The 18,369-nt window shown below is 40.1% G+C and overlaps 2 protein-coding genes across 7 annotated transcripts in view; one reads left to right on the top strand and one right to left on the bottom strand.

Moving 5' to 3' along the window:
- fli1 (Fli-1 proto-oncogene, ETS transcription factor) overlaps positions 1-12,001 on the top strand; it is a 30,709-nt gene extending 18,708 nt beyond the window's left edge. For all 6 annotated transcript variants that reach the window (XM_079465566.1, XM_079465569.1, XM_079465565.1 and 3 more), the window contains 4 exons: positions 8,708-8,767; positions 9,104-9,166; positions 9,304-9,351; positions 9,727-12,001. In XM_079465566.1, the coding sequence (XP_079321692.1) occupies positions 8,708-8,767; positions 9,104-9,166; positions 9,304-9,351; positions 9,727-10,256 (701 nt within the window). In that variant the 3' untranslated portion in view covers positions 10,257-12,001. The remainder of the gene's footprint in view (positions 1-8,707; positions 8,768-9,103; positions 9,167-9,303; positions 9,352-9,726) is intronic.
- Positions 12,002-12,321: 320 nt separating this feature from the next.
- Positions 12,322-16,158, bottom strand: LOC306899205 (ATP-sensitive inward rectifier potassium channel 1-like). The gene is made up of 2 exons (XM_079465318.1): positions 15,920-16,158; positions 12,322-14,524 (listed from the first exon to the last, which is right to left on the bottom strand). Exon 2 carries the CDS (start codon positions 14,515-14,517, stop codon positions 13,399-13,401), a length of 1,119 nt encoding a protein of 372 aa, XP_079321444.1. The 5' UTR covers positions 14,518-14,524; positions 15,920-16,158; the 3' UTR covers positions 12,322-13,398.
- Positions 16,159-18,369: the final 2,211 nt, after the last annotated feature.

Raw genomic sequence — 18,369 nt, 5'->3', positions numbered from 1 at the left:
AATACAAGAAATAGAGAGACTTATTCTTTAACTCAAACGTGTAATTATGTTTAGATGGAGGACACGTCCATCACAACAACGAGTTGCTAGTTTTTGCTCTCAAGTAATAAAATAGTGATTAAAGTCACAGTGAACCGGAAGTTGCGATCATTTATTCTTCTGTATTTTTACGCATTTCAGAGTGAAATGGAATTTCTCATTAGAAAAATATTTGCCGTGGCTTTCATCTTTCTCTGCGACTAACAGTTGAAGGGGCGGAGTTAATGGATGCTCCGCCCAAGCCATCTAACATACATAATTTAAGATGGATAGTCATTACAGGAAGGACATGCATTTTCATTACTAAAGATTATGAGGGCATGTCAATTTTAAAAAGAGAACGATCCACATTGATAAACTATTTACAATAAATGCAGCAATATTTCATGAATAACATTTTTTTTATTTCACTGGGACTTTAAATAATAAATCTATATAAAATTAAATTCAGTCATATTATCCCTTTATAAATATATAACAAAATGTTTTTCGAAAATAATGAAGAAAGTAAAGAAAAAATATAAAATTAGACGTATAACATATATCATTGTATGTCCCTACATAAAATATCAAATACTGATCTCTTAGGAATTCTGGATTTCTTGTAGATTTTTTTAAATGCAGCTTTACTCAACTTGCCATGCTGGTAATTCAATTAGTATTATGATAATATATCAAAATAAAAAATGCAACATTTCAAAAGTGATGTAAACCTTTTAGACCCTGTAAAATTTCACAAAATTATAATTTAATTTATTATTTATGTTGAATATGAAGAGCATTTATGCACCTGTGAGGAGCATCTCTCACTGTAGTTGTATTGCAGTTAGGATGTTGTTTATATTCACTGCCGACCAATCAATAGACCTGCGAAGTATTAGCTAACTAGGTCATATAGCAGAAGTAGTCCATTTCGTGAAGTGTCTGGCATTTGAGTTCTTTTAGATTTTTTGTTGTATTGTTGATTACTCCACAACATAATTGACCACGGAGATAGTAGACAACAATTGGCGTGACTCGTAACTCAATTTACTTGTGTACTTTCCACTGATGGTACAAGATACACATCCAAATTAAATCAGGCTCTCAGACACATCAAGGAAATCGGTTTCCATAAACCATTTAACGTTTGTCAGTCTCTCTGGAGAACAGGCTGCTTTGGGCATTCCCACTTCAGCCAGAGCAATGCTGTAATAACACTGATAGCGCTGCTCTCTGGAGCTCAGGGCTATCTGGGTAAGACCAGAGGAGAGTCCAGCATGATAAAAGCCAGAAGTCAGACCACCTGTTCTGTACTCAGAACTGTTGCATGTAAGGGTCATTAGTACAGTGGGCTTTAAGATAAGATAACTCTGTGACAGCGTTGAGACCTTTGACCTCTTTCACACAATTGTCAGTCATCATGAAGTTGTAGGACTGAAGTGATGGACAGAGCTGTCGAGCTGTTCTTAGTTCGTAAGAGAGCACATTTTTTGGCAAAAAACTATTTTAAATGAATGCATTCCTTGTAAAATGGACCAATATACCTGAAGTTTACTTTAGTTAGTGATCCATACACCTCCCCTGGAGCCTCGAGCATACGCCAAGAAATAAAATGCAATGCTTATTGAAAAGTTGACCATTTTACATCTTGATTCATGAGGCAGATTTATTTTCACATCTTAAGTCATTTTTCTAAGCCAATCTCTCCCAGGAATTTAAAGATAAATAGTGATTTGTTTTGCATTTACGCCATTAAATATCATATTATTCTAATGTAAATGACAGATCTTCTGTTTAGTGTATGAATCTGTTATAAAATAACCAGCCTACGAAAGCAGCAGTTTGATGTATCGCAGCAGAGCTCACTAGGTTGTGGAAAAAAGCTTATATTACGCATCATAATAGTTTCTCAAAGTGTTTTGGTATATTCTCAGTATAGAAACTCGTATATCTCTCATTTCGCTAATGTCTTTTTTATGTTTTACTTCGAACATCACACGCAGAAACCAGAAAACAAGTCTCATCACATTCAGTTCAGGTCTTTTGTGTCAGGATTGTGGGCAGAGAACGTGGTGGAAGAACCCAAGTGCAGGCAGACACGGGGATGAAGGGGTTAACAGGTTTTAATAAATAATAAACACAAAGCAAACACCCGCGATGGGGAGAAAACACTGACAAACTAAAATCCAAAACTGAAATCAAAGACTTCCCACATGGGGGGCAAACATAACCAAACACAAGACTCACTAGATAATTTAACATTAAGCAGACCAGAACATGACATGACCAAAACTCTACATACAGTGCCGGGAACAGAACAGCATACAAGTCAAGTATAACGAACCAGCACAAGACAATGGACAAGAGGGTATTATATAGGGAGACTAACAAAGGAGATAACGATGGGCAGGAGTGGGTAATGCGACACAGGAGGAAAGCTATACTAGGAACGAGAGGGGCGGGGCCAAATGACGAGACAGGAGAGAACGCATATTATGTCCTGATTGACAATAATATGTTTCTCTCCACATAAAACACGTGGGTCTGTCATGATTCTGCCCCTAGACCAGAAAATCAAGACAAGAGCAGGCAGAATCATGACAGAACCCCCCCCTTAATGAACGCCCCCTGGCGTTCACCAAGGGAGCAGACTAACGAGACAAGACCGACTGGGAAACAGACAACATCCAATAAAACATAGTAAAACATAACAAGGGCAGACAGGCAAGAATAATTAATGGGTTGGGGTGACATAATAAAAATAACAAACAAGGGAGGGGGGGAGGGGGAACAAGAGAGTTCATGGGGGAAACAAATGAGTCCATGGGTGGAAGTCCAAAGGTGTTGGGACAAGGGGGAACAGTTCTTGTCCCTGGCGCTCGAGAGCGCGAAGTCCCAGGGGCTCTAGGAGTCCCCAGCTGAGGAACAGGACTTGAGGCCGGCTGGAAGGCCGGCTGAGGAACAGGACTTGAGGCCGGCTGGAAGGCCGGCTGAGGAACAGGACTTGAGGCCGGCTGGAAGGCCGGCTGAGGAACAGGACTTGAGGCCGGCTGGAAGGCCGGCTGAGGAACAGGACTGGGTGCCTGCGGGACCACCGGACTCGGGACCACCGGACTCGGGACCACCGGACTCGGGACCACCGGACTCGGGACCACCGGACTCGGGACCACCGGACTCGGGACCACCGGACTCGGGACCACCGGACTCGGGACCACCGGACTCGGGACCACCGGACTCGGGACCACCGGACTCGGGACCACCGGACTCGGGACCACCGGACTCGGGACCACCGGACTCGGGACCACCGGACTCGGGACCACCGGACTCGGGACCACCGGACTCGACGGGACCACCGGACTCGACGGGACCACCGGACTCGACGGGACCACCGGACTCGACGGGACCACCGGACTTGAGACCGCCCTCCGTTGCCTCTTCTTCTTCAGCCGAGCCACCCGTCTGGTGGTCGGCTGGAGGAAGGAGGAGAAGGGCACGGGCGGCTCGGGATTGGAGGCCTCGGACGAGGACCCCCAGGATTCCCGTCTCCCACGCTTGCCACCAAAGCTGACTGCGGGTGGGGAGACTGTAGGAGGTGGTGCGGTGGACGAGGTGGAGGTTACAGAGGGTGAGGAGAGGCCCACAACCCCGATTTGCATGGTACGACCCTCGGGGATGGCGGCCAGCGGGGGGGAAAGGCTGGGTTGAGCTGAGACACTGGGCTCCGGCCGATTCATGGCATACCTGATCAGGTCAGTGAAGCCCAGCGGTCTCAGCATCTTCATCTCCCACCCCGCTAGAGGTTGGTTGAGGCCGCCATTGAACAGGACCATCTGCTCCTGCTCATTGTGGACCATCTCCCCTGCTGTCTCAAAAAAACGGTCCGCAAACTCCAGGACATCAGAGTGCCCCTGGCGTAACCGTAGGAGGCGATGAGCCTGGGTTGCTCGTCTGGCCTCCATTTAGCCTGCTGGGTTCGTTGCTGGCTGGTTCGTTCTGTCAGGATTGTGGGCAGAGAACGTGGTGGAAGAACCCAAGTGCAGGCAGACACGGGGATGAAGGGGTTAACAGGTTTTAATAAATAATAAACACAAAGCAAACACCCGCGATGGGGAGAAAACACTGACAAACTAAAATCCAAAACTGAAATCAAAGACTTCCCACATGGGGGGCAAACATAACCAAACACAAGACTCACTAGATAATTTAACATTAAGCAGACCAGAACATGACATGACCAAAACTCTACATACAGTGCCGGGAACAGAACAGCATACAAGTCAAGTATAACGAACCAGCACAAGACAATGGACAAGAGGGTATTATATAGGGAGACTAACAAAGGAGATAACGATGGGCAGGAGTGGGTAATGCGACACAGGAGGAAAGCTATACTAGGAACGAGAGGGGCGGGGCCAAATGACGAGACAGGAGAGAACGCATATTATGTCCTGATTGACAATAATATGTTTCTCTCCACATAAAACACGTGGGTCTGTCATGATTCTGCCCCTAGACCAGAAAATCAAGACAAGAGCAGGCAGAATCATGACACTTTTGTATGCGCTACATTACCCATTTTGCCTAAAATATCTTAAATGGAGCTACCAAAGATAAATATAATCGATGTCTATCACATATATATAGATTGATATATAAAAGTTCAATTTTTTTCTTCTTCTCACTAAATATTTTAACATGCTGTACAGCCAGAGAGAAAATGAAGAGACCATTTTATTTTGTTATTTTCTGTTTTCCTGAATTTGAAGGTTGGTGTTTAGGTAAAATGTTTATTTTTGTTTTATTCTGTGAACTTCTAAAATATTTCTCCCATATTTCAAATGAAAATCTTGTTCCTGTTTGTATTTATTTGCAGGAAAATGAAAGTAGGAGAAACATGTCGAAATAGACGAAAAGATGCTCTGTATTTTTTCAGACCTCAAATACTGCAAAGAAAACATGTCCACGTTCACGTTTAAGAAATGCAACAGCAATGTCTTGCGTTTATTTTTTAGCAAAAGTAAAAACAATTTTGTTTTAATGTGATTCTTTTCATGTGACTTGTCATGCTGTCAGTCTTTCACATTGGTGTTGGATGACTTTGTCACTCCTGAGTTTGGATTTGGTTGAAATTCAACAGACACTGCACTGGAATGACCACAATACATCTAGAAATGCTGAATAAATGAAAACTGGGAAAGGTCTATAAATGTTTTCCTTGAAAAAAAAAATAGGATCGCACAAAAAATACAACAACTACATTTTATCTTTCAAATCTAAAAATGTTAATGTCATAACAGAAAATATGTGAATTAAACAAAAATAAATGTAAATGTTAAAATATTAAATAGACAACAGGACAATACATACAAAATCTAGAAATCACAATTCAATATCCTCAAAGCTCAAATATCCAAAGATATCACCTGACCTGTTTTCAAATGTCATGTGACATTTGCCATATCCTTTTAATAGGTGCTTAAATTACTCAGTGACCTCCCACACGGGCCGCGTTCATGCATTCTATTGAGTTCTGTTGTCGCAGGTTTCAGTCCAGTTTCTTCTGAGCAAACATACGTCGAACCTTTGAGCGTGCTGTTTAAAAACAGAGCTAGTCTAGACGGCTGGCTGGGCCAGGATTTTGTTTTGACTAGGAGCGCAGCGGCTTGGTCTCTCGAGGAGACGCCACACCCAAAGAAAGCAGAGCCGTTTAGACCTCTGCACAGAACGAGAACACAACTGTTTAAGCAAGATTGCGCCCATTTGTTTGTGTACCCTCATTGCCTCTCATTTACGGAAGAGATGAGCGTGCGATCCCAACTGGCGGAAAAGAAGATCTAAATTTACGGCCACTACATCAGGATGGATTTTAAACCGTTGTATCCATATCCCAGATGCGCGTCTGTCTCTCATTTCGCAGTTCAGTTCTGATGTGATTGGGATTGGGAATTGGGAATACAGGCCCTCTGCTTTTCTCTATTTCAGGTCTGAGAGAGAGTTGAGAGGGAAGATCTGGCGGTCATATTCATCTTTGCTTCTGTTGTGTCTCCTACCCAGTTTTGCTCAGGTCTATCAGACAGTAGCAATGACCACCACCATTGTTTTTTTTTTACTTCCGACGATGTTTTTCGTCTGCTCTTCATCTCCCACTCTCTTTCTTTCTCTGTTCTCTCCATTGGTTTGTGACCCTTCTCTTCTGGCTGCTGTGTGTTTTTTCATGGTGGAGGGGCATGAAAAAATGGGGGGAAAAGGGCCAGTAAAACAAAGAGAGGTTGTGTGAGCAGACTCAGCAGGCAGGAAACGTAACTCTCTATGGACTTTCTCTCTCTCGCGCGCTCTCTCTCGGCCCTGCTCCAGATTAGATCTGACAGACAGTGAGAGAGTGAAGAATTGATGATCACAGGAAAAGAGAGAGTTTAAGGACAGAGAACGATAGAAGATCGAAAATATATGGAAAGGAAAGTTTCTCAAGTACACTGTTCACTGTGTTTTTCAAGTAAATTATTTTGTGCAAAAGCTGGATACTAAAATGATGTATTGAAATGTACTTTTTTTAAAACTCTGTGCAAAACTTGCAAAAATGTACACAAAAACACTAAGTAATTCCTATAGTTGTTTTTTACAGTGTATTTCCTAAATTCATTGTGTTCATGATTTTATTAAATGGAGAATGTTTCGGTGTCTGTTCTCTAGAGCTCCGATATCATTTTCAAGTTATGCAGCAGCAGCTATGGTAATATCTTTATTAGAAGAAAATCTGTATATTCATTTGATGAGAGTTAAAGCTAAAGTGTGTCATTTTGTTCAGCGTTAAAATACTTCAGAAACCTCGTATCTCCATATTTTGTGAGTTATTTTGCCATTTCATTAGTCGCCTGTATGTTTGTCACTGGGTTTTGCAAATATCGACCAATAAAACCTATTAAACAATGCTTGTCAACTTTGACAACACAGTATTTAATCATTTAAAAAGTGTGAATCCGGACATCTGAGCTTTTGGATGTACAGCAAGCAACCATGTTTACAATTTTTGATATTTATAATACATAATTTGTATTTGCAATACGCCTATAAATTGGTCGATTTCCCAAGTGTAAACACTGTAGCTTGGTCACATTTTCAGAACATCCCAGCTGTCCCATCACCTTCTTCCTGTGATGTTAGTTTGGGGCTGTTTGGCTGATTGATGGATGACGAGACAGTTGTTTATGGCATACTATTAGATTACATACACTAATGAAACCAAACAAACACTTCAGCTTTAAACTAGATTAAACCTCAAATGCTAAAAACAAACTATCACAAGGTTTACTGAATACTTGGGGGTCTCTGTAGATATACACTACTGGTCAAAAATGGTCAAACACTTACTTAATCATATTTTTCAACATTTTAGATAAATATTGAGCTCGTCAAAACTGTAGAATACCATGAATGTAACTATGAGGATTATGTTGTTGCAAACAAATCTAAACAATACAATAAAATTTGTTATATATTAGCATTTTATTGCAGTGGTCTTGCCTAAAATGTGTAGAAAGGTTTTCCTTGCATTTTGTCATGCCCCTTCTTAAGGGTTCACCTTAGATGGCTTTTAAACAATAAAGTAGTCTCCTCTATTCAGAGCTCTTATTGGCCGCCCTAGTATTATAACTTATTCCAAGTCATCCATTTCAAATAATTTTTTTAATTAAAATATTTTTATATTAGTTTATAATTAAAAAAAATATATTTGCACAATTATATTTTTCTCTATAAAACTAATTTCAGACATTTAATCATACCCATTCGGATGAAAACCTTTTTAAGACAATAAGAAACATTTCATTCAAGTATTCGAAATCTAGTGTTCTGAAGTACTGTAAGCATTGCATTCAGAAACTCAATTTGTTGTGATGGATTGAATGATAACCAGACGCTTTCTTGCATCATCACGAGTTTATAATGCTTTTACAGATGAGCATCATTCTTTCTCCAAGGATGTTGCTTCAGTCGTGAAACCCTGGCTGTGATTTTGAAACATGGACCATGTAGTTTTATCAGCACATTCCAAAATAAACATTTTTCTTACTCCTCGGCGGTTCATTTCTTTGTTCCACCCAGAGCTTGGAAGTGCTTTCTACTATAATCTCCAGAAGAGGGTGCTGTAAAACCAAAGTTGAAGAAATATTGGACCATTATCCATTCAATCTAGTTGTGTATTAAAGTTAAACTCTCAGGACAGTCGTAAATCAAAGATTATTTTGAAAGCATCATTCTGTCTTCTCACATTGGGCCAACGGTTCTTTGGCAGTTTTATCAGACTAACACACTAAGGTAATACAGCGCAGTGGCGCTTTACACCTAGAGGAAACACTCAGTCCTAGGCCAAACGTCTGAGCATGCAGTCTGGAGCATATAGAAATTTTTGCATTTTCCCTCTGAGAATGATACTTGCGGCATATTATTTGCCTTCGCATTCTTGCTGGGCAGAGAAAATGTTGTCAAAACTTTTATAGGGTAAATAGTTGTTTGTTTATAGATGAACTGGAAAATCTACAGATTTACAGTATATGGAGTATTGCACATGGAAAATTTGTACCACAGGCAAAAGGAATTATTGGAAGGCATTGTTTTTAGTACATCAATTGTATTTGCAGTTATTTAATAGTTAGTTTTCTTAATTGATTTTCCAATTGTGCTTTTTCAGATGTGTCTTATGATGCTGTACGGAGAGCAGGCTGGTCAAACAACATGCACAGTGGCAAAGGTCAGTGTCATGGTCAAATTCTCCCTTGTTTCAATGATTTGTTTTTGTCTGTATCAAACACTGATCAGCATGTGATAAACGCTTTTGATTCTTATGTGTCATGAACCTGAGCAGTAATGTGGAGAGTCAGCCATAAGGCAAATGGTCAGTTTTCAGTTTAGGGACATGGAGAGCTGAAGAAGCCCATTAAATACTTAGCAGTTCGGCCAGCTACTGCACATGTTTTCTTTGGACCAAGACTGATGTGTCTGCTCGCCCAGACAAATGTGCTTAACTTTTTCATCTCTCTCTCTCCTGCCGTTTCTCGTTCTCTTATTCTCGCTTTCCATTTCTCAGGCTCTCCAACAGTGGTCTCACAGAACGTTTCCAAGAACACTGAGCAGGCTCGGCCTCAGCCAGGTGACCAGAAAAACAAAAACACACACACGCATGAACATGCACCCACACACACAAACACACAAACACACTGAAACACCAATTGAAAGATGAACTTTTCAGTTCATGGATAACAAATTCTCATTTCTCTTTTCTTTTAGACCCTTACCAGATCTTAGGACCCACCAGCAGTCGACTCGCCAACCCAGGTAACACAGAAAAGCTTAAAGGAATAGTTTTGAAAAATGCAAACTTTATCAAATCACAAAATGAAAATAAATAATTACTCACATTCCAGTCTGCTTCCTTATATAAATCTGTTATATGACTTGTCATACTCCATCAAAAGCTTCAGTTCCTTATTTATTGTATTTGCTTGGGAAAAAACTAAAAATACAAATAAACACGAGTCATTGTTTTGGTTTCCATAGAAGTAGGCGTACAAGTTAAGTGAATAATAATAAATGGTAAATATGATGACAGAATGTTCACTTTGAGGCGAATTATTCCTTAACTGTATTAGATTATTTAGATTTTTTGTAAATAACTTGAGCTAACTTGTTTAAAAATGTGTCTCCGTTCAGGATCAGGTCAGATCCAGCTTTGGCAGTTCTTGCTTGAACTTCTTTCTGACAGCGCCAACGCCGGCTGCATCACCTGGGAGGGGACCAACGGAGAGTTCAAGATGACAGACCCAGATGAGGTAGCGCGCCGTTGGGGCGAACGCAAGAGCAAGCCCAACATGAACTACGACAAACTGAGCCGCGCCCTGCGCTACTACTATGACAAGAACATCATGACCAAAGTGCACGGAAAACGTTACGCCTATAAGTTCGACTTCCACGGCATCGCTCAGGCTCTGCAGCCCCATCCCACCGAGTCGACCATGTATAAGTACCCGACCGACTTGCCTTACGTACCCAGCTACCACGCCCACCAGCAGAAGGTCAATTTCGTTTCGCCACATCCGCCCTCGATGCCGGTCACTTCCTCCAATTTCTTCGCCCACACCACCCCGTACTGGAGCTCTCCAACGGGCGGAATTTATCCTAATCCGAGCGTGCCACGTCACTCAAATTCTCACGTGCCATCCCACCTAGGCAGTTACTACTAATTTCCTTCTCCTCTCGCCCCACATGCCAAAACTTGAACTGCACTTGGAGTGAAGATAAAATGGAAGCTGATTGAAGAAAACGCAGAAGGATATTTTATGTTTGTTTTTGAAGAGGCCTGGCAAAATGTTAACAATGAAGGAAATGTTGAAAGAAAAGAAAGAGAAAGTAGAGAGAAGAAACACAGACCAAAACATGTCTGATCCTGTTCAGATGGAGTACTACTTATTCAAAGGACAAGTGACATTTTGTTCAGTGTTTGTTTTGGAGAGCGTGTGCGTGTTGCGAAATGTTCTTGTGCCTTTTTCTACAGTCAAAAGCTGCACCAAATGGGCCTTCTACCAAATAAAGACCGTAGGAATCGGCGAACGACCGAAAATATGAATCACTGTAAACTCACCCTGTGTGTTAATGCAATTGTGAACCGAGTGTTTATGTTTGTTGGACCAAGTCCATACTTTATTTAGAATTTTTTTTAACCAACCTTGGTTGCATAAGTTTAGCTTTTTTTAAATGACTCAAATATCTCTCGCTGAGGCAAATCTGGCAACTGGAAAAAACGTCACATATTCTCCAAAGTGGAGGACTGGACGGTGGATGGTTTTTATAGGAGCTTCTCAGGCTAGCTGGCACAAGCTAAACTCACTTTTCACTTTTAGCAATCCTCCATGCAGATGGTGTCGATGTGAATGTTTTGTAAACTTAACAATGAATGAATTCAAGCCTGCTTCACATTTCAGAGACAACTTGATTCGATTTCATCTCAAAATAGCCAATGTAACAAGCGTCAGTTAAGTTTAGTTCACGTGAGATTAATTTACATTCCTCTTCAAACTCTCTTGAATAGATTCTTGGATCGTTGAATAACTGAATGTGGGCATCATGCAAAGTACCTCTTTGAAAAAAAGAAAATTCAAACGTTTTAAAACAACACAAATAGTTGAAACCAGAGATTCGCGAACGCTGTGCGTTTGTCAGACCTATTTGCTAGTATTTTTTTGATCAAAGGTCAACTAGGCATTAAGCATCTTACTGTATAAATTATGCAGAGCTATTTTCATATGTGACAGTGTTAAATCATACGTTAATACGAGTTGACCTCGGTCAAAATGCAAACTTTTTTTATCAGTTCCTGAAAGTAGTTTGTAGCACGTAGGTGTTTTGTATCTGTACATATGGGCGATATGTTTATGAATGTTTTCTAGTGTTTTTCAGAAAATTCTTTTTTTGAAGGCCTCAGCGCATTTGCCACGACAATAGGAAAGTTATTTTGATATGTATTTTTATTCCTTGAAAAGCAAATGCCTTACCAAAAACCTCAAGCTTGGAGACAATCTGTTTTACATAAATCAAGGATTTCCAAAGTATTAAAATAACTTATAATGCCAATTGCCTTAAAGCCAAACGCTTATGCTGGTAAACTTAATATGTGCCAAAGATTGATTTAACAGTGTTATTCAAGTGTTCGCCTTTGTGTACAGTAACAGTAAGAAAAAAGGTAATGGAAAATTCCCATTAGTTTATCTCTGTTAAGGGATCACTCTCAAATATGAAGGAATTGTGCTTTTTTATATATGCAATGTATTTTGGATATTAAATTTATTACTTTATAAATATATATATGAAATATTGCAATTAATCATTTTGTTATTTCTGCAACTTATTAAGTATTGCCTTTTGTAAAAGGGTTTGTTGTATAGGTAAAATGTGACAAAATAAATGTTTTTACATTAAAAGGCTCTCAATTAAACTTTCAGCTGTCTGTCATTTTCTCGCTTTAAATTAAAAACGTCATCACTTTAACCCGTTAACTGTCACTGTTCCATACATAGAACACCTACATTTACATCAATACTGTGCATGTAAATTCTTATTTTATCATTACAAACTTTATATTGTTGGAAAAGCTAAATAAACTAGATTACACATTTGATCAGTGTTTAGAAGAACAATCTATTTAGGAAGATAAATGGATACATAAATGATAATTGATTCATAAATTAGTGTGCATCAAAAGCATATTATACAAAAATATTCATAAAAAATTATTGTTTTTATGTTGTTTCTGTGCTTTTGTAGTTTTTAATAGTGTCTGGTATGTGGAAGAGTAAAAAAAGCATCTCAATGTCTTTTGTGGTCAAATATTAGTTCAAGTGTTAAAACCAATGGAAGTCTATGGGCCCCCTAAAGGATTTAGGTGGTATGGCGGCAAAAAAACTTTACAGACACCCCAAATTTTATGTGTCATGACCAAACATGACCAAACATCAACATAACTAATGTTTCTGAGTCAATCTTACGGTCTAGACGTCGTTGTTTTTCACTTAATCTACTACTGACTGATCTTAAACCCCAGTGGAATTATTTCAGGACCACATTGTCCTACTACATCTGGATTGTATTTATTTATTTGGATTTTGATCCACTGTTTTGGTGAGAAGAGATATTCGATCATGCAAATATCACTGGCAGTTCTGAGGTGAATGAGCTGAGATAATAAAAGCTGAAACATTCATTATATTGGAGATAAAATATTCATTGAATAGTCCACATGTGAACAGTCATGTTTATAAAGACATCAAATCAATTCTTCTGCAACTACTTTGAAAGGCAGAAGATATCAGCCCTGGAGAAAGTTGGACAGTTTGTCATCCAATTGACTTGGAGAGCTATAGCGTTATCTTGTGCGCCCTCATGTGGTCAGAACATAAAATATTCATATTCATGAATAGATACAGAGGGATTAATACAATCAATCTCATATTATTGAACCTTCAGTTATTATTCCCACTCCCATCGCAATGACCCTGTAACAAAAGACAGCTTTCACTGTCACACTTCAGTCTTTATCTTGATTTTCTGAGGAGTAATATTGTTTTTGTTCAAGGTCAGAACAAAGATCAAAGAGGATGAGTTCATAGCCACATGCATGCCTAAATAAATACTAAATAAATAAGTTTTATAAAATACATTCACACATTCCAGCAATAACATCACTCCACGTTTTGCCTGCACTTTCACTGACGTCATTTCGTAATTTTCAAGATTTGTCCATGTCAATGTCCATGACTTCTAATAAAGGTCGAGATGGTGACATCACGGTGTTCCTCCAAACACTAGACACAATCAAACAGCGACAACGATTTACATTTTGGTACCGTTAGGTCTGTCCATGTCAATCGCCACAAAAGTCTGATTATCAATGCCATTTCTGGAGTGGTGATGATGCCCGGCCTCATTGTGGTAGCAGTAGGAACAATGAGCGGTTGGCACCGCCACCACTTTGGCAAAGTTGGAAAAGTCCACGCGGTATTTTCCTTCCTTGCTACGGGAGATGATGGGGAGGAAATCATAACCCCACATGATTTCCTGGGGGACGTAGGAAGTCCTGACCTGGCAGGTGGAACTGGTGGACTCGGCCGTGCCATCCAGGAAGACCACAAGCTCAAACTCCTGCTGATGTAAAGTGTCCACCCCCATTTCGAAGAACGGACTTGTTTTATCGATCAGGTGGTACAGGGACAAAGGGCACACGAAAAACAGATTGTCTTTCCCCGAATCCACCGTAAAATCAATGCTGACCTGATCCATGATAACAGTTTCTCCATCAGGTGTGACGGTTGTCCGGAGGAGCTTGCCGTAAATCTGACTGCCGATCATCAGGGTCTTGCGGAGGTTGGCCACGCGTATCTGAAGGCACAGGGTGCCTTTTTTGGGGCAGATGACCGCGCACTCGCTGAACGTTATGGTCTTGGCTCTCTTCTTGGGTAGGGCGATTTTTGTCATGACCACACCACACCAAAAGCAGTTGATAATGGCACCAATAAGACACTGGATTATGATCAGCGCCACTGCCCCGGGACAGACGTCAGTGATGTATCTGTTACCGTAACCAATGGTTGTTTGTGTCTCCAACGAGTAGAGAAAAGCCGTCGTCATGCCTTTGACATTCTGCACGCACGGTACGTGCTCCTCGGTGGCATTCTGCCATGTGAGGTCGCCATTGTTTCTTGCCATCCAGTACCAAACCAAACCGAAGGTGAACCAGCTGAGAGTAAAAGAAGCGACGAAGTGCAAGACCACGAAACGCCATCGAGACTCCACGAAGGTGGTCCATATGTCTAGGATGTAGGCGAACTGGTGTTTGTGCATCACTGTGCCGAATTCTATGTTGCAGCGGCCATCTTTGGTCACCAGGCGGCTCTTTCGAATACGCCGCTCTGACATGTACTCCTTCATCACCTCTCTTATGGAACGGGTCATTTTGAGTCTGGGGAAAGAAGGAAGGGATGTTAGTTGTGTGCACTTTGCAAGGGAAGATGTATTTACTGAAACTAGCTAAACAAAGGAACAGAGGCACAAATCACTTGGAGACGCGTGTCAAGGAACGTGCTGCCTAATATACAAGAGCATTTAGGGATAAACACTGTGTTGTTATGCATGAAATTGGAGACCCTCGGCTAAATTCGTCCACATATTACATGCAAGAAGAATAAGAGATCTTTGGATATATTTTGAAACATTTGTACTGATCTGTTCCAACATTATATACATATTATTCCGTGTATAGGTTAAAACTGCAGCCTCATGTTAGGTTATTAAACACAAACTATCAAAAGTTTTTGTCAATATTTATTCACCCTCATGTCTTTCAAAACCTGTATGTGAATCTTCGGGAACACAAAAGAAGATATTGTCTCTGTGGTATTGTATTTATACAATATAGGACAATGGGGTTCAACTTTGTTTGGTTACCAACATTCTTCAAAATATCTTCTTTTGTGTTCTACTAAGGAAAAAAGTCAAACAAGTTTAAAATGACAAGAGGGCGAATAAATGTGACTTTTCATTTTTGGTTGACTATCTCTTTAAATGGACATTCAAGTCTATGAGGAAGCCACTGTGTAAAACAATATCAACACTTATCACATCTCTAATCTTTTCTGGCATAAGTCCACGTACACAGATGAGATAGCTTGAACCTTCTTATAGAAATAAGTGATAGGACTGGCGATATTAAATATGGTCACAGCGGGTAGGTTTTCATTGCATTGATTCAGCCTCTTACTGTCAATGAGCTGAAAAAAAAGCGCAAGTTAAATCAATAAGTCTTAAGCTGGCATGTGAAAGCATTCTTTAATTCACCGCCAAACAAGTGCGCTTGACACATTCTGGATGTTTCTATGTACTTAATTACAACAGTAAATAAAATCTGTGATAAATGCGGGCATCGCATGGCCCTGCGTCCAGGGCGGTTGGCTGCGGGTAATCTCTGTTTATTAGTCGTTTGTGTTGGGCCTTTGAGATGGCTCTCGGTCCGTGCACGCTATCTCTGGAGAGTGCTTAATGTTTAATGCAGAGTCTATTAGAATACATATCAACTCTGTTCCAAAGCTAAATTACACTGAAGAATAGCCGGAGCAACCCGCAGTTCCCATCCGCCACTGAGCATCCGCTGAGCAGATTTATGCATTTAATGTTCCCAAATTACCTTGAGGAATATTGCCGCTGATGAGTGAACCAGACTGGAGGACGTCAAGATTCACAAATTAATCGAATCAGTCTCGCTCGGCTACAGATCAGACCCGCAGCCCACCAAAAATGAGGGGGGCTCTTGTTAACTAGTGTGTTTCTTATCACCAAAAATGTTTTGTTCTCAGCTTACCTGGATAATCTTCAGTCGAGATCCAAAAAATTAGGTGTGAAACGTAGATGTGGATCTGTCGTTATCAGTCTCTCCTTCACCTGCTTGTGTTTCTGTTGTCCCTTGTCCCTTCTTTTAAATCTTAGCTAAAGCAGGAAATTGGGAACAAACATGTGCCTGTTATTCATTAATAAGCCATGTCCCTCCTCACTTTCACACTCCGTTAGTCCCTTTTGCTTATTGCCGATCCAAAGGTGTCTGAAGCACATCTGGCCCAACTTTGCCCTTTTATATTCTCCCTTCCTACTTGCGCAGTCATGCCGTGTTGATATGTACACAACTGTCGACAAACGTACACACATAGATGCTTGACACAAGCGAGGCGTGCAGGGTGCGCTTACCTGTGAAGATCTGACATACACACACGTGCACAGATGCATGCATGCCCTTACAAGGAAGTAAGGGTTATCAGGCCTGCACGTTCAGCCGGGACACTCTGTAACAAACTGACTGTTCAGGGTACCCCCAGAATAACATATCACGCATTACTTTACTGTAAACAGTCGTCCCTATTGGTGGTGATGTGATTTCGAATGATGTACAATATCAAGTGATACAGTAAATCTGTTATGGGACAGTTTTTGGTCACTAGCTATCTCCAAAGCAAGGTCAAGGTAAAAAGCTTTCATTTTGCGGATATACCTGTAGAAGATTGAGGGTCATTCAAGATTTTGAGGTATTCAGAACGATGTCTCTAACAGGTAGTGTAATATAGTTCTTGAACTGTAAGGAGAATACAGTATGTGCAGATCCAGCGGACTCAGAAGTGATATTCGCTGAAGTATTGTAAAAAGATAACATGCGCTGAAGTATAAAGGAAGTTCCAGAAGAAATCTCACTGCATTTTGGTTGATAGAAATGAGAAGTTGTGCGAGCTCACGGACAGGCAGGCTATTCAGACTGGCTTTTTGAAAGGAATCTCAGATCATTCTCCCGTTCATCTTTTGTTCTGAGACAGTGAGAAGAAAATGACAGCAGTCGTATCTTCAGATCTCAAAGCTTTTCCCTTTTCACAAAGACTGACTGCTGATGTGAGCAGGGGATTGCAAAAGTCTACCTATTTAGTGATTTCATTTGGCATCTGTAATGAGGTAACAATGAAGCAGTTTAGAGAAATATGTATTTGTTTTACATTAAACAATTTAATGTGCAGTTGTGCAACATAACAGTTATATTGGTACATGTGTTTAGAAAAGTATATTTGACATTGTTGGAGGACTTTTGTTGAAATTTAACAGACGCTGTAATGTACATCTAGAAATGCTGGTTAAATGAAATTTTGGAACGTCTCTTTTTTTTCCGGCTGTACATATTATTTATACTATAATTTAGACTATAAGTGACACACTTCAAATATTCAAAATGTTGCTTATTATATTTTTCAACTATTTGCAAATTTAGCATGTGTTCTCAGTTTTGGGTTTTATATTGGTTCTGTGTTGACTACAAGCTCACCAAATTAATTTAACTAACCATGTTTTAGGTTTCAAAGAGCTTTGGGGATAAACTCAAAACATGCATAACCACAATTCAAGCATAACCACAATTTGGTCAGTTTGCATCAGTATTTCAAGCCTAGTTACAAGTATTACTTTAATATCAGGGGATTTTTTCTATGGCTTCTAATTTCTCTACTGTAAGAAAATTACAACAAATTATAAATACAAATAGAGTCTTTACTAGAAGTGCATGGTATTCAACTTATTATTTTGATTTAGAAAATAATTTGAAGACACTGATCTTGACCTTTCTAGTCCGCTGAATAAACTCACAGTATGTGGTACCCTGGTTCTCCTGTCATTCATGCAGCTATAATCGTCATTCAGTTCAATACCTTTATGTGCTTTGACATGCCGAAGAGCAATTTCCCTCAGTGAAGGTTTCAATGGAAAATCCATAATAAGCCTTTCAATAATAACAAACCACAAAACGTTGCCCGAGGCTCCCATTAAAGACCACTGATCCCAGACAGAAGTTTTTCCACGCTGACTTTTTTGCTGTGAACGTTTTATACTTGCGTAAGCGGTGTAAGTGCAGAATTCATTTCATACAGCAAAACGGTCCTTGCAGTTTTGCAGAAAATGCTGAGTCTCTATAACCTTATTTTGAAACTCTTTTCTTGTTCTGCATGAAAATCTGCCAGCGGGACATGCTTTTAATATAAAAATGATTCATTTTACCAATAAACCGACAAACATCAAACTTCCCAAATGCTTGACGTTTTGAACGTTTGCCTCATTCAAACAATTCAAAGGAGCGATGCCCACTTAGTTAACGTGCCAAAATAAAGGCTCAGTTCACCCTTCTATAACTGTACTGATATAATCACCTGTGCCAGGTGTCTGAGGGCGTATTTCACTACTGAAGTGTGAACGTTAATGACCAGCTTAGTTCCACTGAATAACTCCAAC

The sequence above is a fragment of the Barbatula barbatula genome, assembly GCF_947034865.1.
Source record: "Barbatula barbatula genome assembly, chromosome: 10".
Lineage (NCBI taxonomy): Eukaryota > Metazoa > Chordata > Actinopteri > Cypriniformes > Nemacheilidae > Barbatula > Barbatula barbatula.
This window is presented reverse-complemented; position numbering and strand designations above follow the sequence as displayed.